Raw genomic sequence first — 19,596 nt, 5'->3', positions numbered from 1 at the left:
TGCACGACTTGTTTTTGCTCCCATTTTTCATGAGCTGAACTGAAAGATCTAAAACTTTTTCTGTGTACACACAAGGTTTATTTCTCTCAAATATTGTTCACAAATCTGTCTAAATTTGTGTTAGTGAACACTTCTTATTTGCTGAGATAATCCATCCACCTCACAGGTGTGGCATATCAAGATGCTGATTAGACAGCAGGATTATTGCACAGGTGTGCCTTAGGCTGGCCACAATAAAAAGCCACTCTAAAATGTGCAGTTTTATCACACAGCACAATACCACAGATGTCACAAGTTTTGAGGGAATATGCAATTGGCATGCTGACTGCAGGAATCTCCACCAGAGTTTTTGCCTGTGAATTGAATGTTCATTTCTCTACCATAAGCCACCTCCAAAGCTGTTTCAGAGAATTCATGAAGAAGACTGTGCGAGGAAAATGGTGGTCACACCAAATACTGACTGGTTTTCTGACCCCCCTGGACCACCCAATACAGTAAAAGTGCACATTTTAGAGTGGCCTTTTATTGTGGCCAGCCTAAGTCACACCTGTGCAATAATCCTGCTGTCTAATCAGCATCTTGATATGCCACACCTGTGAGGTGGATGGATTATCTCAGCAAAGGACAAAGGAGAAGTGTTCACTAACACAGATTTAGACAAATTTATGAACAATATTTGAGAGAAATAGGCCTTTTGTGTACATAGAAAAAGTTTTAGATCTTTGCGTTCAGCTCATGAAAAATGGGAGCAAAAACAAAAGTCGTGCATTTATATTTTTGTTCAGTGTATATAAAATATGTTTTTTAGAAATTAAATGACATGAGATCATCCAAACTCACCGATGACAGTGAAATGCACAGTTCACCTTCTGCTGTCATGGATTTGTCATAAACACTATTTCAGAGTTTGACTTAATATTACATTACAATCTTTATTACAGTGATAGCATTGAGTAACAGGAAGTGAGGGGATCAGATTCAGTAAACGACTGTTAGGCCTTGACTTGGCCCATGTGAGCCACCAGGGCAGCAGCTCTGCCAGTTTGACTGGTTTGACTGATCGCTTAAATTGCTCAGTGAATGTTGAAACACTTGTGTTTAAAACACACCTGTCTGTGATAATAGTTCATGGTACGTTCCTTAGATTTGAAGTATTTTTGATCTCAGTTTTCTTGGTGGCAGCTTTTCTTTAACAGTGTGTATATTATGCCATTTTCTGTACTTTCACAGATGAGACTGACAAAATTGTGCAACATGTTTACATGGACAGAAGTGACCCACACCTGCTGAGCCTCACTGACACAAACGGAATGAAGCAGAAAAAAATGAAAGACCATCTGGAACCAAATGTCAGGCTTCATTGTAATATGAATTTCCTATTATCACTTGTGACACAACAACACAGTTTATACATCTGAAGTTCTTGTCATTCTGCTGGATAGTGAATCATGAAGGACTTGTCTTCAGCACTTGGCTACAAAAACTTAACTTTTTTTTTTACAAGATTTTTGTTGGACGCTGCAAATTGCATATGATCACTTGCTTATGTGTGTATGGGGCTGTTATACGTTGAAAAATTGGAAGCTTTAATGAATCCAAAACTTGTGTCATTTATCCTTTTGTTGCACATTAATCACCATTATTGTGCTTTTGTTTGCCAAATGGCTTATTGTCAGCTGTTATCCTTTGGCCAGATGCTGAAGGAATCATTACAACAACAACAACACAACAACAGTTGAAGTCAGTACAGTAAGCAGACAAAGAATAAAAGACAGAAGAGTGAAGCATGCAGCATACAAAGCAGGGCATGTAAATTGATGCAGAATTACTATAATACAAAGTTTACAGGAATCAAACAAGGTAATGGATGTTGACACTATTATACACAATTATATTCAATATGACGATACATGCAACGTAACATAATTATGGAAATTTAGCACATGTAGTTAAAATATGACACAATGGAAACCCACTATATTAAAAAAAAAAAAAAGACAATTTGAGACCAGAATAAGTAGGTGTGATGGCATGTCTAATTTCTTTTTAGCCATGTTTTGAGATGATGTGCAATAAAGTGATGAAATTGTACATCTATTGGAAGTATTTTCCAGAGCTGATAGTTCTTATTGGAAGGATGTTTGTCCAAAAGATGTTTTTCTCCTTGGGACAACAATGTCCCCTTTTCATGCACAAAATGAATAAACAAGTGCAAAATGAATGATAAGTTTACAGTCAAAAAACCGACGTGTTTCCTTTTCTCAGTTTCTATAAGACAATGTAAGTTCTTGAAAGCCAAAGTCAACCTCTTCAGGGGTAATTGGAGACCCTCATAACAGTTATTCGGGACACCCGAAGCCAAGAGCTGAAGATAAAAGACGCTTTTACCTCTGAGCTTCTAAATTTGCACAACATCTGTTTCTCTGCCTCTTACTGCTCCACCTCTCACTTACTTCAGTTTGACTTCCATCCATCCATGCTCTAACACTACTGTAGGTAATGTAAACACAGCGAGTCTCTCTTCAGACCACCATAGCCCAAGCAGCAATGAATAAATGTGTGTGTTTGTGTGTGTGCATTCAATACTACTGGGACAGTATTCAGGGGCACTGCACAAAGTGTGTATTGATGGAGTATTTTTACTTTTACACTGCAAGGCTTTTTACTCTTGGGTCAAAATTGCATTTTTTCACTGTCAAAATGTAAAATGTCAGTAGGAGATTAAAACTGGGAAAACATGATCCAGACCTTTAGTTTAATATGGTTATAGCCGAGAGCTATCTGAAAGAGAATTATCATAAAACATAAAAAAAAATACATATATAGGAAGTATATTGTGAATTGCTCCAAAATGTTGCAGAGAATAAAAATTTTTGAGAAAATTATCCATCCCCAACAAGATGAGGTGACGTTCAGACTTTTTTCTTTCATGTGAAAATGACATGAGCCTGTTTTTTTTACTCTTTCAGAGAAAACATAAGTTCATCCTTGCTCTACTGAGCTGTAATCCTGTCTTTCCTGAGGGCTCTGCCCAAAGTTCCATAAAGTTCTATCTAATCTAACCAAAATAATAGAAATAACAGGATGAGTAGTTAAATTCAACCTTGCGTTAAGAAAGACACCAAGAACAAGTAACTACATGCTCGTCAAATGTATTATAATAATTTACAAAAAAAAAAAAGTTGAGATGTAGAATGGAAAACAATGAAATGTAATTACATCCAAAAGCACTATTGTAGAGGTTTTCTTGAGCAACACCAGTGAATATTGGAAGTATGTTCTGGTGTGCTAAACAAAGCAAACAAGACTAATTCAAAATGACTGTTTCAGACAGTTTTGACAGTTTTAATCATTCTGGGGCTGAACATGTGTGCTCCAGAGCAGTGTATAAAAACAGGTCCAGAGCTTGTTCTACAGCACGTCCAGTTCAGTACATGGTGTCAATGATGAGGATAAGCTCTGAGCAGTTTGTTATAGCTAGAGTTTGACACTTTAATTAAAACAACTGGTTTCATAATTGTTCAGTGAATGTTTTCTAAAGCCCAGACTGATGTAATCAGATTTCTTGGTTATTTTGTCCTTTATTATTATTATTATTGCATGAAACAAAGCAAAGGAAGACATTGTTCCAAATGAGAAGCTTGAAGCAGCAAGGATTTGGAATGACTGTTAAGTCATTTAATATTGTTACTTGTTAGACTTTAAAATGGGTCTTTTGGGCACAGTCTTTTGTGCATAGGAACAGTTTTGAGGTACTTTCTATTATGAGTATTTTAATTTCATGCCACTTTAGACATACACTTCACACCTCTCTAGAGGCAAATATTAAACTTTCTACAGCTCCAGCTTTTAAATCTTCAGTGAAAAGGCATCACATTTTAAAGATAATAATTAACAGATTAAATCAGTGGATTCCAGTCTTTTTGTTTTTTGATGTTTTACAAAAAACAATGAGGTCAGGTTCCTATTTCAGATGTGCATGAGTTGTCAACAGCTCCACCAGATGTTTACCTTCTACACATCACTTGAGAAATGTTCAGATCATACTATTTATCACTGTGAATCAGACAGAACAGGTGGACATCCTGAAAACAGATGTGTATCAGAACTTTGTTTTTTCATTGTTGCTCTGCCATTACAGTAAACATGTGATCTGCCTGCAGATTTATCTAGTGTCTCTGTTCTTGAAACTGGATAGAAAGTGGTTCAAGTTCCATCTCCATCAGCTACAGCAGTGACACTTTTTTTTTTCTATTAAGGATGGATGTTAATGACCTACTGTTGTCATAATATTTATCAAAGTACTGCTCTTACCTTAATACTTATGTTTGCTGGTGATGCTTTTTAGTTTTAATGCAGGACCCTGTTTTGAAATAAAGGAAAGGAATAAGAGGAAGGAGGGAAGGGAATGAATGAATGAATGAATGAATGAATGGAGATTAAGGAAGGAAGGAAAGGACAGAAAGGAACAGTAGGAAGGAAGGAAGGATGAAAGCGACAACAATGGGCTAATGATGAGACAAATTCGTGCTCTACTTTTTGTTTTGTTTTTCTGATCTTCCAGGCTTTATTTACACATTTTCCAGCTCCTCTTCAGCTGCACTTTGATGAGAACCAGAGAAAGAGGCAGCTCTTCTTTTTTTTTTTTTTTTTTTTTTTCTTTTTTCCACCGTGTCTCTGGCGCCCCTAGCGTCTCCTCGGAGAACAGCCGAAGGACGGGCAGACAGTGAAATCATGTACCGTGATGATCCTCCGTTTCACTTCCCAGAGCCACATTTCTGAAATTGTACAACCATCATTTCCTCCGGGGACTGTCCCCACCCCCTCTGCTCGGCTCAGCTCGACTTCGCTGCCAGCTCCGGCCCTCCTCCAGGGCTGCCTGAGCCGGTGTTTGATTGGATTAGAGGCGGCTAGCCTTTGCCCTCTAACCCCGCTGATGTTGGCTGGCTGCTTCCTGCTCCCTCCGCTCCCCCTGACCGACTTGACGAAGCCTGCCGAAGCCGCACGGCGAAGCGCTCTGCACGGACACAGCCGCCGGGACGAGCCGCTGTAGCGACACCAGAGACCCAGACCGAAGCCAGGCGGACGAAAAAGCGAGGCGACCATGCGGAGGAAATCGAGGATATTGTTATGTTTTGCGGTGCTGTGGGTGCTGGGGATAGCCTACTACTTCTACTCGGGAACAGCTTTGAGTCGAAAGGTAAGCTTTCCGTCCCTCGGCTGCTTTTTCTGCCCACACGGTCCCACTCCGCGTCCGTGTGGATTTTCTCCCCGGACAAAGCGTTTTTAATTTGGCCTCTTTTTCTTGTTTTCGGAGGCTGGGTTTGTCTGTACCGATGCTGTGAGGAATGTGATAAAGGGCCTGCTAGTATCAGTGGGCAGGCATTGATTTGGTGGAGATGAGTGTGGACAAGGGCAGCAGGGTAGCGGTGTTGGCCGGTCGGCGTGCACGGACCTCCCGCTGTGCCGGTGATTGCCTTCCCGGAGCAGTGGGAGCGGAGCATCTCCACGCCGGGGCAGCCTGTAAACCACTTTACCGAAGAAGCTCCGCGTAATGTACTGTAGTAGATACAGGTGAACGCATGCAGATCGGTTGTTATTAATATTAGGCTGCCGGCCTGGCTCACAGGGCCGGGGGTTTTAGTCTGAAGAGCACGTCAGCACAAGCGGCTGCTGCTGGCCACAGAAATGAGGAAGTGTGTGCACTAACACCGGGTTAAAGCACCCATACATCAGCTGAGATTTGTACCCTCCCGACCCGTGAATGTAACTTCTTCACGACTGTAGGGTTCAGGTTTTCTCATGTCACATTATCCAACATAGCCTGCAGTCACTTGTGTAGTAACTGTTAAGAATACAGTGGTGTAATGCAACAGCCCTGCAAAAATATACACCACCTCAACGAAGGTAGTAGTGTTTGAGATTAGGTGAATGAAAATGCATGTTTACAGAGAAAATGTAGCAATTAAAAGCACTATAATCTAAAGGTAAATTACACTTCATACATAATGATAATAAGAGCCTTTATTATCTTGTTATTCTACTTTGAATGTGTTGTTTTCTTATTTCATGTTCTAATTTTATGTGCTTATAACCCATACTGCCCATTTTTCTGTTTCCATACTCAAATCTGGGTCCAACAACAGAGAGCACTATATTTTATAGCATCCAGAGGTAAATTTGTGGTACCAGGATGTACAGAAACAACTGACTTCACAAAAGCAGATGAGTTATCAAATCACACTGCTCTACAATTTCTTAGAAACTATCCGCTTCAGACATTAAATGTGCTAAGTCTTACATATTTTAATAGGATGAATCAGAAAACAAATGACAAGTGCTGGTTAGCTCATGTTTTTATTATATATGATGGTGTGTTATTATACATATGCTGCTGGTTTATGTACATTTATACAGTGGATTTATAAATGTTCCACTAGAAAGAATCTGAAAAGTGAATGTATTATAATGTACAGACAGTGTTTTGAAATAGATCTGGTTGCTCTGAGACAAATATTCCTTTTGAATAAAACCCATTCTCGCATTAATCCTCAGAATTTCACATTTTGGCCTAAGACTGTATCTGTGAAACTACAACCAACTACCACTTTTGACTAAATTTGTCTTTATTAGTGACTCAAATTTGGTAAAGTTGAACTATTTTTGTTCTGGAAGCATTTAACTTGTAGACCAGTGTCATCATTAAAGATCAAACAGAACTGAAGGAAATTCAGGAGTCCTTAATATTACTATATTTAATAGTCTTTTAAATCTGTCTTCTGCTGTGTTGAATTGTGGGTTAATGGTGACTTCTTAAACTGGCTGGTCTGGAGGGACGAGAAAAAAGGATGATAAGGAACCAGGTTATCTGTTATGACGGAGTAAAAATAACGTAAGACTGACATGATGTATGTGGAAGTATGGATTCCATTCATGGCAAACCAGGTCTCTACATGCACAGTACACCACGCATGAAATGGATGTTAAATATCCTCCAGGTGTGTAGAAGAAGACATGTCACTAAGTGTGGATACATAAGTGTAGTCAGTGTGTGTGAGTAAAGAGAAGGAAACACAAGTACATTGACTTTTTCATGGTGGAGAACATCCAGCTTGTGCTTATGTAGGCCACTGTATCCTGCTGTGTCTGAATTGCTGTGCGTGCGTGGGTGGTTGTGTGCACAGTACACTGCCTCTATTACCCCTCTAGAATTGGGTGTGTTTGTGTGACTGTCCGGTGTGTATTCCACCTGCTTCGTTTCTCCGTCCTATCTGTCTCCCTGTGTTTGCTTTGCACCAGTCAACCAGAGCAGCCCTTTTACTTGTCCATTAGGCTGATAGCTGTGTGTGTGTCTCTCTCTGTGTGTTTGTGGTTGTTACAGGGGGTCAGAGGGACACACTGTGATAGCAACTTTCTCTGGAGTTGGTTTGTGAGCAGAATTAATATGGAACCCGGCTGACGGGGCTGTGCCTGACAGGAGGGTGATTCAGTGTGTTAAAAAAAAAAAAAAGAGCGGTGCTGCTGGTAAAGTGTGGTTTTTACCTCTGCACATCTCTGCGTTTCTTTAAAAGGGCAAAGGCATTAAATAACTTCTCACTAGTGTCAAGAATGGAACCCAAGTGAATCTTCAACAGTGCCAAAGATACACACAAAGGTGGACCAAATTTTCCTGAATCTGCTGCATTCAAACTAAACCTGACGACTAATGGTTTATTCTCACATCTGTTAAACTTGTCAGGAGGTTATAGTGTGTAATTTTATCAAGTTGTGTTTGTTCTTCCTGGTTTTCTGCAGATATTTTTACATGAAGGTGCTCAGTTGAAATTCCCAATACTCCATATCCTTACATTTTGAACAGAAACAGTGATTATTTGGATTTTTTCTTGATGAGTGATTTTAATTTTTGACCAATGATACTGATCATGGTCAGATTATTTACTACATGGCATTACCCTTGTCTCTTTGTCCTCCTTTCCTTTCCATTTTCACTGTTGCTACTTCATAACGGCAAAAAAAAACCCCAAAAAAACCCCAAATAATTCAAAAAGAATTCTGTTATCACCAGAACATTTGGTTGCTAATTGTTACAACTCAAAGCTGGACGTTTCCTGTTTGCAGGAAAACTCCCACCTGTGAGTTATTTTTAATGTGTGATTCATATGTTTGTTTGTTGAGTCATTAGTCAGACTTGAGATCATGCTGGCTTGTTGATGTTTGTGAGGTGTCCATATCTATGCTCCCTCTGTCCAGTGTCTGCAGTTCCAATGACACAAAATGCAACTTAATAAGAGAGACTTTGTAAATATCCACACTTTAGTGCAAATAGACCATCTGCCTTTCTACCCCACATGTTGTCGTGCCATCGCCGCCTCTAAGGACTGTTGTGAATCTAATCCAGCAGCTCTTTGCCTGCCAGCTCTCACACCGTCTGGCAGCTAACCCAAATGCCCACCTTTGAATAATCTGAAGGACAGTGTCTCCACCAGAGGAGGTACGGCTGTTGCATTTATACTATTACGAGTTCAAAAGTACTTTATCTGGATGAATGCACCTCTTGTAGGAGGATATACACCAGTATAAATATGCTTTTTGAACTCTGTCAGTCTGTAGCGCTGCTGTGACCTGTCAGAGCATCCTGTGCAAAAACTGGAAACTGATGAACTCCTCGCAGATTTTTCATTTCAGGAACTACTGTGGATGTAAAGGATTCACACAAAAATGATCATGTCTACCTTTTTATTGTGACATAACAACCTCTACAAAGGAGGTGAAAATTAGTCGAGGAATCGTTCAGGGGAGAAAAATAAAAGGAGAAACTTACAAAAGGCTGGATTCACATCTATTTATAATTGAGGATGTGGCTGTTATGTAACTTCAAATAAAGTTCAGAGGTTTCTGACAAGATTTCTTGGTGTTTTCTTCTGTAAAAGCCACAGTTGGCAAAGAAAGACATTGCTCTGGAAAGGGGTATGAAAGAATAATCAATGCATTAGACAGACCATGGAGTTCATAGCGGACAGTGATCAACAAGTGCAGAAAATGTGGCACAACAATGACTCCACCAGGAACAGGATGAAGAGAAAACTGATCAGGAAGACAGCCAAGACGCCTTAGGCAACATAACAGGAGCTTTACTGTACTGTTTGCTCTATGTGGCAACAGTCTCCTGTTTTCTTTATATGTCTGGGCTATATAGTAGGGTGACAAGACGGAAGCCTTTTTCTTACAAAGAGAAGTGCACAAGCCACTTTGCAGAAACATATATTCACTATCCAAAAACCATATGGAAAAAATGTGTTGTAGTCTGATGAGTCTGAGGTTTAAATGCCAGTGAATTTTGATGCAAAACCTTCAGGTATCTGGTAGGAAGTTCAAGAAGAAGAGGAATTTCACATTTCAGCACATCCACGGACCGCAACCCAAAGCATACGTCTTAATACACAAGGAATAGCATCACCACCTATGAGATGCCCCTGGTAGATCTAGAATACTTTTGCAAGGTTGAGTGGGAAAATATTGCAAAGCTGTGATGTTCCAAACTAAATAGACTGTCCCAAATAGACAGACTGTAATAAAATCAAAAGTCCTTCAACAAAGTCTGAGTTTAGGAGTTGAGATACATACGTCAAACTTTTTGCTTGGTTTTAGGTTTGTTTTGCCTTCTTGTGAAGGTTGAAAAACATCTGTCATGTTGCTTTCACAGAAAAACTACCGGTTTAATAAGAATATATAGACTTATTATTTACTATAAGTAATGAAATGTCACAGAATGCCTTGGTGTGTGGAGTTCAGCCTTGGACAAAATGTTCCTCAGATGTTTGATATGAAGTAAAGACATCATGGGCGTGTTTGTCTTTCCTTTAATGTAATCAGCAGTGTAAATACTGATATGGAGTTTTTTGAGCGTTTTATTTACCTGTGTTTAATGTGATTTTTTTTTTTTTTTTGACTTGCCTTCACCATTCAGCCTGCCACGTCAGTATGGTGAGCCTAAACAGAAGAAAGTGGATGAATTTGCTTGTTCAGGAAAACTATATAAATTATATCTTAATTATTGTGCCTGCAATGTTTGCCAACCTGCACAAGGTTAAAAAAGCTAAATATCTACTGCCAAAGAATGACTTTGCTGCAGTTTAGCTGGAAAATGTACGTCTTGAAGACTACTAAATGTAGTCAATGGACTGAACGTTTTCCATACTGAGAGAGCACCATGTCTGTAAAATGACAGGAAATCCCTCAGCTGGAAGGTGTACAGACCCATGTATCTTTAAGTGCACTGTTGTGCACTGGGGTATAATGTTGCAAACCGGAGCCTGCTGCCTCACCAGGATGCCCCATTTAAGTGTGTGTTATTGGGCAGATGTCAAAAGTTTTTTCCTACCAGTACTTACACCAAGCAAAACCCTGATGTTGAGCCTTCTTTCCATACTCAGTGGTCTTTAGAGGGACATGGTAAAGGGTGGTACTGAATCCCAGGAAGATCCAGCAAAGAGACATTTCTGACAGAGTTATCAGATGTTTAAGTGAAGCTGCAGACAGTGTAATGAGATTTATTGGTGAGGTTTACAGTAGGGCTTCAGGATACGATATTTGAGCATCAGAAGTCTGATGTGTAGTATGTCCAATACATTCCAAGTGCCTATTGTCCATTTAGCCTACAAGAAGTGTGTCCAATATAATTTGTTCTGAGGATGAAGTAGTGATTTGTTAGATTGCAACCAGCTGAATACCCCCCTTCACCCCTTACTTTATGGCAGCTAAAAACATGAAAGGTCCTCGTTACAGCAGGTGTCTGGTTTTTTGTTCCGGTGCTTTTTAGTTAAAGGAGTATTAACTTTGCATAGTAGCTGACGATAATGTGTCTTAATGATGAATGTCCGCTATAAAATGATGAAGTCCATCTTGAGCTACTGTAGTAGGATGGCAGTGCAACATGGCACACCCCATAGAGACGACCCACTCTTTATAGATGAGCAACTCATTCTAAGCCAGTGAAAACACAGCAGTTCCTGTTTTTTAGGTTTATTATACACCAAAGCCAATGAGCTCCTCCAAAATGCATGTGAATGCCTTAAGTGTTCTTTGATACAGTAGCCCCTTTTAGACAGCACTTCTGTTACAGGAATATTTTGCCTTTATTCCGAAATGACGTCTGTGTAAACAAAATGGTGGGATCATTTGGTTCCACCTTTATCACGGCTCTGTAATACCTCTGGAGGTAGTAACAGAGCCATGATAAAGGTGGAATCATGATTTCGGAACGCTATGTAAAAGGAACACCTCTCCACTAAGGTGTGACGTTTTAATAAAGTTTTGATGACGTTTTACATGTGCGACCAGAAAGATGTTAAACTAGGGAGATGGTGAAATCTGTGAGCTTTTGTCACTTCAGGCGGAGGACTCTATCCATGCTAACATTTGTGGAACAGTGAAAGACTCTGGAGAGGTTAGCAACACCGCTATGCCCTGGGTATTTCCAACGTGCAAATTATACGTCACACTATACACTGCGCTGCATCACCACCCCTTTGATTGCGGAACACAGGTCTGTTGTGTAAAAGTCCAGCCTGTCTCACCTCTGGTACTCCTTCGGCTTGGCTGTGGAAATCGATCAATGATGGAAAAAAGGCGGGATCACCCTCTCACCTTTTTTTCAGGGATCTCTGTGTAAAAGTGGCTAGTGTTTGTTGCTAGTGAGTGACATGCAGACTGTCCATTCATACTGAACCACCACAGATGTTGTCGATCAGTTTCCAGGTCAAAGCAGGTCCTGCCCCCACTGAATGTCGACCACAACCTGAAATGAGCAATGAACTGGAGAAAAATCCACAAAAGGAAAGCTTTATTGCACAAAGAAAATTAGTATCAGTGATATGGAATTATTACTTATTTAGAAAGGATGATAAAGTGGAAAAAATGATGGTGTGCACTTAAAAAATATTCACTTCTCAGCCTTTTTCTGTTATTTTTCTTTTAAGGTATCAGTGAGGTTTATGCCGTGCAGTTGTCAAATGATGTGATACCCACCAGTTGTCTTTCAGAAATGTAACAGTGAAAATGTTAACATATTGTCAGGTTCTGGTGAAGACGGTTCACAGTAACACAGAAAATGTCCTGTGTTTTGCCTGTTACCCAAAAGTGGATCAGTCTTGTGAATTGCAAGTATTTTTCTGAGTGTGTTTTGTTTAGCCAGAGGTCCGGATTAGGTTCCAGTTGGTGGCAGAGGATTCTGGCTCCTGCAGAGGCTGAAGACTTTGGTGCTTTTCTTCCTGAGGAGAGCTGCACACATGAATCATCTCAGTGGGGAATCAGAGTTTGTAACTCTGGTCGGTCCAGTGAGTGGAAGTTCCAGCTGCTCTTATCTGCAGCTTTAGGCATCCAGCTCCTGCCTGTCTGTGCATGTCTCAGAGCTCCGTTTTTATCGATGCATCTGTCTCTCATCGTGTCTTTGCTGGCTCCAAGCGTTTCACTTGTTCTGAGTGGAAAATGTCAGAAAACTTGAGCAATTTGAAATCTTAATGTAAATAATGGGAAGGATGATGGCTGTATGTTATTAGAGAAAATGAACTTTATGTATTTATTTATGAATATATTTTTTTTTAAATTAAAGCAATGTGAATTATGAACAAATACACCTGTCATGAGATGACCATTTCTTAGTTTCATCAGTTACTCATCCAAGTAAGAGGGCTGGCTGTTGTTCAAACGTTCTTGATACCAATTTCTAATTTTAACAAAAAGGAAAGTACAATACAAATAATAAAACGATATATAAATCTATAGATTTTATAGATTTTATTCTATTCTATAGATTTTATTTTCCAGCTCATTTTCATTTTCAACCACTTGAAGTTCACTGTTAATATACAGTACATTAATATAAATGTAAGCTGCATGTACTGATGCTGATTTTCTCCTGAGTTAAAACAATATCAAATGATACCAAGAATTTTGCTATACTCAACAAAATATAAAAGCAACACATCAACCAGACAGGAAAACAGAGACATTGAATAGAAATAAATAGTTACATTCAGAAAAGAAAAATAATGATAATATACCTAGACATTCAAAGTAAAAATGAATAGAATAGAATAGAATAGAACAGGGTGGAGTAGAGCATTAAAGATGGATTCCCAGGTTCTTGTTCTCATTGAAGTCTACTTTAACCTTGATTTGGAGCAGTGAGATAGAGCATATTACAAGTGTCTCCAGAATAAAAGTAGTGACATTTTACCAAGTCTGAGTCACTAACAAAGAAAAAGGAAAATTAAATCAAAAATGATGGTTGGCTGCAGTTTCCAAGATGCAGTCTTGGGTCAAAATGTGAAATTCTGAGAATTAATGAGAGAATGAGTTTTATTAAAAGGAATGTTTGTCTCAGAGCTACTAGATCTACTTCAAAATACTGTCTGCACATGACCATATATTCACTTTACAGTTTCTTTCTTACATTTTATAAATGTATATAAAATGTAAAAACACTATCATGAATTGAAAACATGAACTAACCAGCACCTGCCATTTATTTTCCAATTCATCTCATTAAAGGTTGTAAGATTTAGCACATCTGAGGCAGATCTTTAAAAAATAGAAATTATAGACAAGGGTTATTTTTCTCCAAAGCTTGTCTGAGATCATCACAGTGGGATCTGTTTGGCCTATTATTTAACGGGCACTACAAGGTGTGTGTGGGGTCCTCTAGTCCTCAGCTGAAATAAGTCAGAACGTCATCATCAGCTCACACCATGAAATTATTACTTCATCAACTGCCTGGAACACACAGTCCACACCAAATCAAACAGTGACACCTACACTCATGCACAAACACACAGTGCTTCATAATACTCATTGCATGTGAAATCCAGCTGTTGTGTAACTACACTCATCACGATAAAAGGCCTGTGGCTTCGAAACCACTCGGCAGTTCAATATGTTTATGAAGCCACAATATAATGTAATTCCAGACGCTCAGCACATCTATTATTGCTAACTAACTAAACACAGTTCCACAGAGCCAACACTAAATCAATAAAAGGCTAAAATTAAGCCGAGGGGAGGCCTGAGTACTGAAATCTTTTCAGGTATAGAGCATTTGTTTGAAATATTGACTGTGTTTTAGGGATATATGTGTATTTTTCAAGTAATGATCACCGTTGGCAGATGCTTGACTCTTTCTGCACAGAGATAGAGATGCTTAAGAAAATGTTTTGCCATTGTTTTTTTTCTGGGGGCACAGATATTAAACATAGCTCCTTAACTGCTTTGAACCATGAAACTGTCATAGCTTTGAGTCCCAAGAGATGAGGGAAACAACTGACCCCCCCCCCCCCCCCCCCTTGATTTCCTGAGTTGATGTGGGTGATTAGACTTTAATGTACTTTAATGTAACGTTGTCAAAAACGGCGAAACGAGGATGATTAGAAAGACTGCAGGAGAATGGTGCCACTGTTACAAGAAGAAAGTGATCCAAATGAGGAGAATGGTGGGTTGTGTTGGGTTTGACAGCTTTTATATCCATCATTCATGAAGACTTTGTTTTGATATGCATAATGACCGACTGGCTGTGGTGAACAGATAGAGCGATGTAGAAACCAGACAAGAACACAGCACTTTACAATAACACTACACCTTACAAATAGTGTATTATTAGGTTCTTAATTTGGATAATATTAATAAACTGTTGTAGCACAAAGTGAGTTTGCAATTGTTAAATCTCAAATTTCAATGGTAACTAATATTGAACTGCATTTGGAACAGAAAGTCAGAATTTCCAGGTTTCCGTTGAAAATTTCAATTGGATTCTTGAAGTTAAGTCTGACCAATTTTACCAACCATGACTTCAGACTTAAAAATTGCTTCTCTGTCCATACTTTACCTAATTATACTAGATTTTTTTGTGTTCATCCTTTATTTGTCCAGGAAGATCCCACTGAGAGAAAAGATGTCATCCGGAGAATCCTAGCCAAAATTCTAGTGACATAGTTTTAACAAGGAAAACAACTTCACATATAAAACACACTAAAATTGTGAAGGCAACATAAAAATTATAGTAAAAGGTGTGTAAAAAGACAGTTTAAAAGGACACAGACTATCCAAGTGATAGCCATAACTCACACCCTCTACAGAGATTATGTAAAGTAGCATCATCTTTCAGTCATGACAGTTTATAAAATACCTTTAGAGGTATTTAAAGAGGAGTGTTTCACGTGGGATGATGTTTTGCAGTTCACTCCACATGTACACAGTGCATGACAGGAAAAAGTAGTTTTAACATTTAGAAGAATCTGAGCCGTGAATTTAGTGCTGTAGGTACCAGTACAATAAGTTAACAGACTAGAGATGTAAGTAGGTAGTTTACCAAACAAAGCATGTGCAGTAAAAGCAACACATGGTTTCTTTGTCTTCTGATTTAGAGAGGACCATCCCTCCGATTGATAAAGTACAGTGATGAGAGCATGAATCAGCTGGCCCTTTTGCACAGCACTTCTGTTATGGGAATATTTCGCCTTTATTCTGGAATGACCTCTGTGTAAACGAAATAGTGGGATCATGTGGTCCTTCCTTTATCATAGCTCTGTAATGCCTCTGGAGGTAATAACAAGCTGTGATGAAAGTGGAATCATGATTCCAGAACACTATGTAAAAGGTACACTTCTTGTTCTGCAACCAAAGTGTGATGTTTTGATGACGTATTGTGTGTGCGACCTCCACACCAGGGGAAATCAAAATGAACATGGGCCGTGCACAGTAAAAAACATATCAACACAACCAGAAAGATGTCGAACTGGGGAGACGCCGAGATCCACTAGCTGTTGTCACTTTGGGTGGAGGACTCTATCCATGCTAACTTAAGTGGAACGGTGAAAGACTCTGGAGAGGTTAGCAACACATACTAACAACATACAACACTATACGCTGCTCTGTGTCACCACCCCTTTGATTCTGAAATGCAGGTCTGCTGTGTAAAAGTCCAGCCTGTCTCACCTCTGTTACTCCTTTGGCTTGGCTGTGGAAATCAGTCAGTGTTGGAAAAAAGGTGAAATCACCATCTCGCCTTCTTTCCGGGATCTCTGAGTAAAAGTGGCTAGCATTTGTTACCAGATTAAGTGCAGCATGATACAGTCCAGGTTCTTGATGCTGCATTCATGTAATCTGAACACAACATAATGGATTATTATCTAGTATTGGTTAAAGTGGACAGAATGTTATGTTTTTTTTTGTTTTTCCAATTTGTTGCACTGTCATGTGCTCAAACAAAGGTGTGATGTCATTCCCACCTTTGACTTTCCACGTCCATGATTAATGGGATACATCCTTAGCTTCCTTTATCTTCCCCCATTAGCAGCATTTATACCTGTCACCTTTATCTGAATGGTATAATGTATGTGTAGTACTCTGTTGTACTCACTTTTCTTGTAGCATATCAAATTAACTCTGTCATGTCACGTTTGTTTTAATTTAATTTAGTAGTCAACGACAAAATTGATGAACACATTTGCTGGCTTTTTGCCTTTTAATTACGCGGTAGTAAATGGTGTAACATACTGACTGATGAACAAGATAAACTCATATGATCACTTATAAAGACTAAAAAGTGCAGCAGTAGTACAGTGAAGCTGAACTGATGAACTAAAACTATTAGAGGTCCTTGGTAATTGTTTAATAATGACTTGCTTACAATCGAATTAACATCCTAATCCTTATTGTAAAGTGGTACCGTCCTGGAGCAGTTTGTGTTTCCTGCTTTGCTACTTGAGGGTCTGTGACATGAGAGCAGTGTTTCTGTCTTTTATATCGTCACAATTCAGGTTTTGGTAGGTTCCTTGTGGTTAAACACAAACGGCATGTTGCATCTGAGCATAAATTCTGAACCGGAATGATTTTATTTATTTTTTCCTCTCCGGTCGACTTGCAGACACGGAGAAGTTGAAAGTAAAAACGATATTCATTGTTCACAGGCTCGGCACAAAGATGAGAGCTTTTCAAAGGCGGGATTTTTATTTATAGATCAATAAACGACACATCGATCCTGTTTTATTCAATTTGTTACTGTTGTAGCTGCTTCTCAGCGCCGAAGTTGACGTTAACTTCAGAAGGCTGGAGTGGAACTGTCGGTCAGGTCAGCAGTAATCTGTGCTCCTGTTATCGGGCTAAACTATTCATGCAGGCCTGATGGGGAGCACACGAGGCCCTGATGATTTGCCTTTGCCCCCAAATTGCGGCAAGGACATTCAAATCACTGAATAAATGCAGGGTATTATACATCTAATTACAGCGGCTATCCATGTAATCTAGCTGATGTGTTTCCACTCAGTTCCAGTGGACTGTAATGATGCTCTAATGGGAATAGTGTGACTGCAGTGACAGAAGGATGTGTTTAATTGTTGATGGGAAATCATGAAATACTCTTTTTTTATTGCTTCTCAGATGAAACTACAGTTGTATCTTCCAGGAGCCATAATTTGAATAATACATTTTTATTCAGTCAGCTGGAGGCCACATAAGCTTTGTGAGAAATTTTATACTTTAGGAGAAAACTCGAGCTCCACTTTGCTAATCGGAAAGTAAAATAGTTTTATGTGTGATACTGGAAGGTCCGAAGTTAAATGTCTTTCTTTGACTTGTTTAAAAATCCAGGCAAATAAGAGAAAAGCGGCTTATATCAGCATATGCAGCAGCTCTGCACAAAAAAAAAAAAAAAGCATGGTACAGCCTATTTTTTATTTTTACAAAATCTCTGTATGGATGTTGCATCTGCCTCGCTCTCAGCTGTTTGTTATTGCTGACTTACAAAACAAATGTAAAGTGGAGCAGATTGAGGCTCATGCAAACAGGCAGCTCTGGACACCCACCTCTTCATCCTCATTCTGAAACATTGGCAGCAGATGTGTGCAGATCTGTCACATTTAGGGCGCTGAATCCTGACGCTGACAGTGTGCATCGACCTCAGCTTTCAGAGGGAGACACTGCTGCCGATTGTCTTTTTTTTTCTGACTTTCTTACTGTTTTTTTATTTCTCTTGGTAGAAAATGAACACTGCAGTAGTCACACAGGTTACCTTAATATGTATGAGAGCGCAGGGATGAATTAAAGCCCTTCACTAAGAAGTCATTTTTCATGGCAGCACTGCACAGACTCTTAAAACTCATGATCCAAAACTGATTTTCAAAATGGAAGAAATGTCCAAATAATGTGTGGCTTTCTGCCAGATTTGTGGGTAGATTTTTCAACACTGGTCCTGTGGGAGGTGTTAATTTCTCATCATGCATCACATCAGTTACAAACTGACATTTGTTTCAGATTGACACATAAGAATGTCATCTTTTAAGAGCGATTCTACAAAAACACCCAATAACAAGCTGCTATTTCTGATGTTTTTTTGTTTTTCAGATGTTATTGTTAGACTGAATTCAGTACGTTATGCTTTAATCTGTGCACTGTTGTTTTATCTCAGCACCTACTGTGCCTTTGAGCATCATGTCAGGTCACTGATATCTGTGAATTCTCAGCCTGTTTTGTTCTTCGGTGGCATTAATGGTAAACTTCATGTCTTGGTGTCAGAATAATAAACGCATCCCCCTTCTGAAAGGAGCTGTTGTTTCTACACCAATAATTGCAGGGGGGAAGCAGATATAAAGATATAACCAGTTTCTCTAGTGACGTACAGTAGTCTAAATAAACCAAAGCCATCAGAAGACAAGTTGTCTTTTGTATAAGAGCAACTCATCTGGAACAAATGTCACTTCTCTAGGCTTTACAAAGGGAAAGGGATTCTGGGAAAAGTAAGAAAAGAAACAGTGGTGAAGTGAAAGCTGCAGTAGGTAGAAACCTAAGAAGTGTCAGAATTAAAACTTAATACTTAATTGAATGGATGAACGAAATACTGCATATATAAATTATGCTCAGAGTGCGTCTTTTCACATATTTCCTTATACTTATATCCCTTGTCCTCACTGACTTTTAGTCATTACTGAAGGGGCTGTGTACGTCATATGCAACTGATGTAGGATTTTAATTATTTTCTGGCTACAAGAAGTGAGCAGAAAATGCAACTTAAAAATACTCGTTCTTTACTAAAACCATGTCATATGTAACCGAAGAAACAACCTTCACAATGAGTAATTATATCAATATATCACAATAAGCAAATAGATTTAATTTTGAGGTTTTTTCAAGCAAGAAATGTCTCCAATCTAGTAATCTCAATTTTGCAATTTAGACATTTTCCATGATTGTCAAAACCTTAATTAATCAAGTTAATTTGATATATTGCCCATCCCACTGTGGTGCTGTGGTTAGCACTATCACTTTGCAGCAAAGAGGTCCTGGTTTCAAATAATCCATTCCAGAGGATGGATGGAGAGATGGATAGATGGTTATTGCCCAGAAAAGGAGTAAATAGTCCTGTTATATTAATCATTGCTGTTTCAAGGTGGTTTGGAAAAATGAAGCAGGGTCTGCAGAGTGTAGATATGTTAGATGAACAGTGATTGGTTGCTACATCTGTCAGTCACATGTACTCATACCTCACCTTTCTGAAAACAAATATGATTGACCAGTCGTCTGTCACAAAAAAAACCCTACATAAAAAAA

At 39.0% G+C, this 19,596-nt stretch overlaps 1 protein-coding gene across 1 annotated transcript in view; it reads left to right on the top strand.

The window, feature by feature from the left end:
* Nucleotides 1-4,729: 4,729 nt before the first annotated feature.
* Nucleotides 4,730-19,596, top strand: part of galnt2 (UDP-N-acetyl-alpha-D-galactosamine:polypeptide N-acetylgalactosaminyltransferase 2) — an 85,124-nt gene continuing 70,257 nt past the window's right edge. The window contains exon 1 of the mRNA XM_030131221.1: nucleotides 4,730-5,200. Coding sequence (XP_029987081.1) covers nucleotides 5,105-5,200 — 96 coding nt within the window. The 5' untranslated portion in view covers nucleotides 4,730-5,104. The remainder of the gene's footprint in view (nucleotides 5,201-19,596) is intronic.

Source organism: Sphaeramia orbicularis, chromosome 3 (genome assembly GCF_902148855.1).
Source record: "Sphaeramia orbicularis chromosome 3, fSphaOr1.1, whole genome shotgun sequence".
NCBI classification, from domain to species: domain Eukaryota; kingdom Metazoa; phylum Chordata; class Actinopteri; order Kurtiformes; family Apogonidae; genus Sphaeramia; species Sphaeramia orbicularis.
Note: the sequence above shows the minus strand (reverse complement) of the source record. Positions and strands in the feature narration are given on the sequence as shown.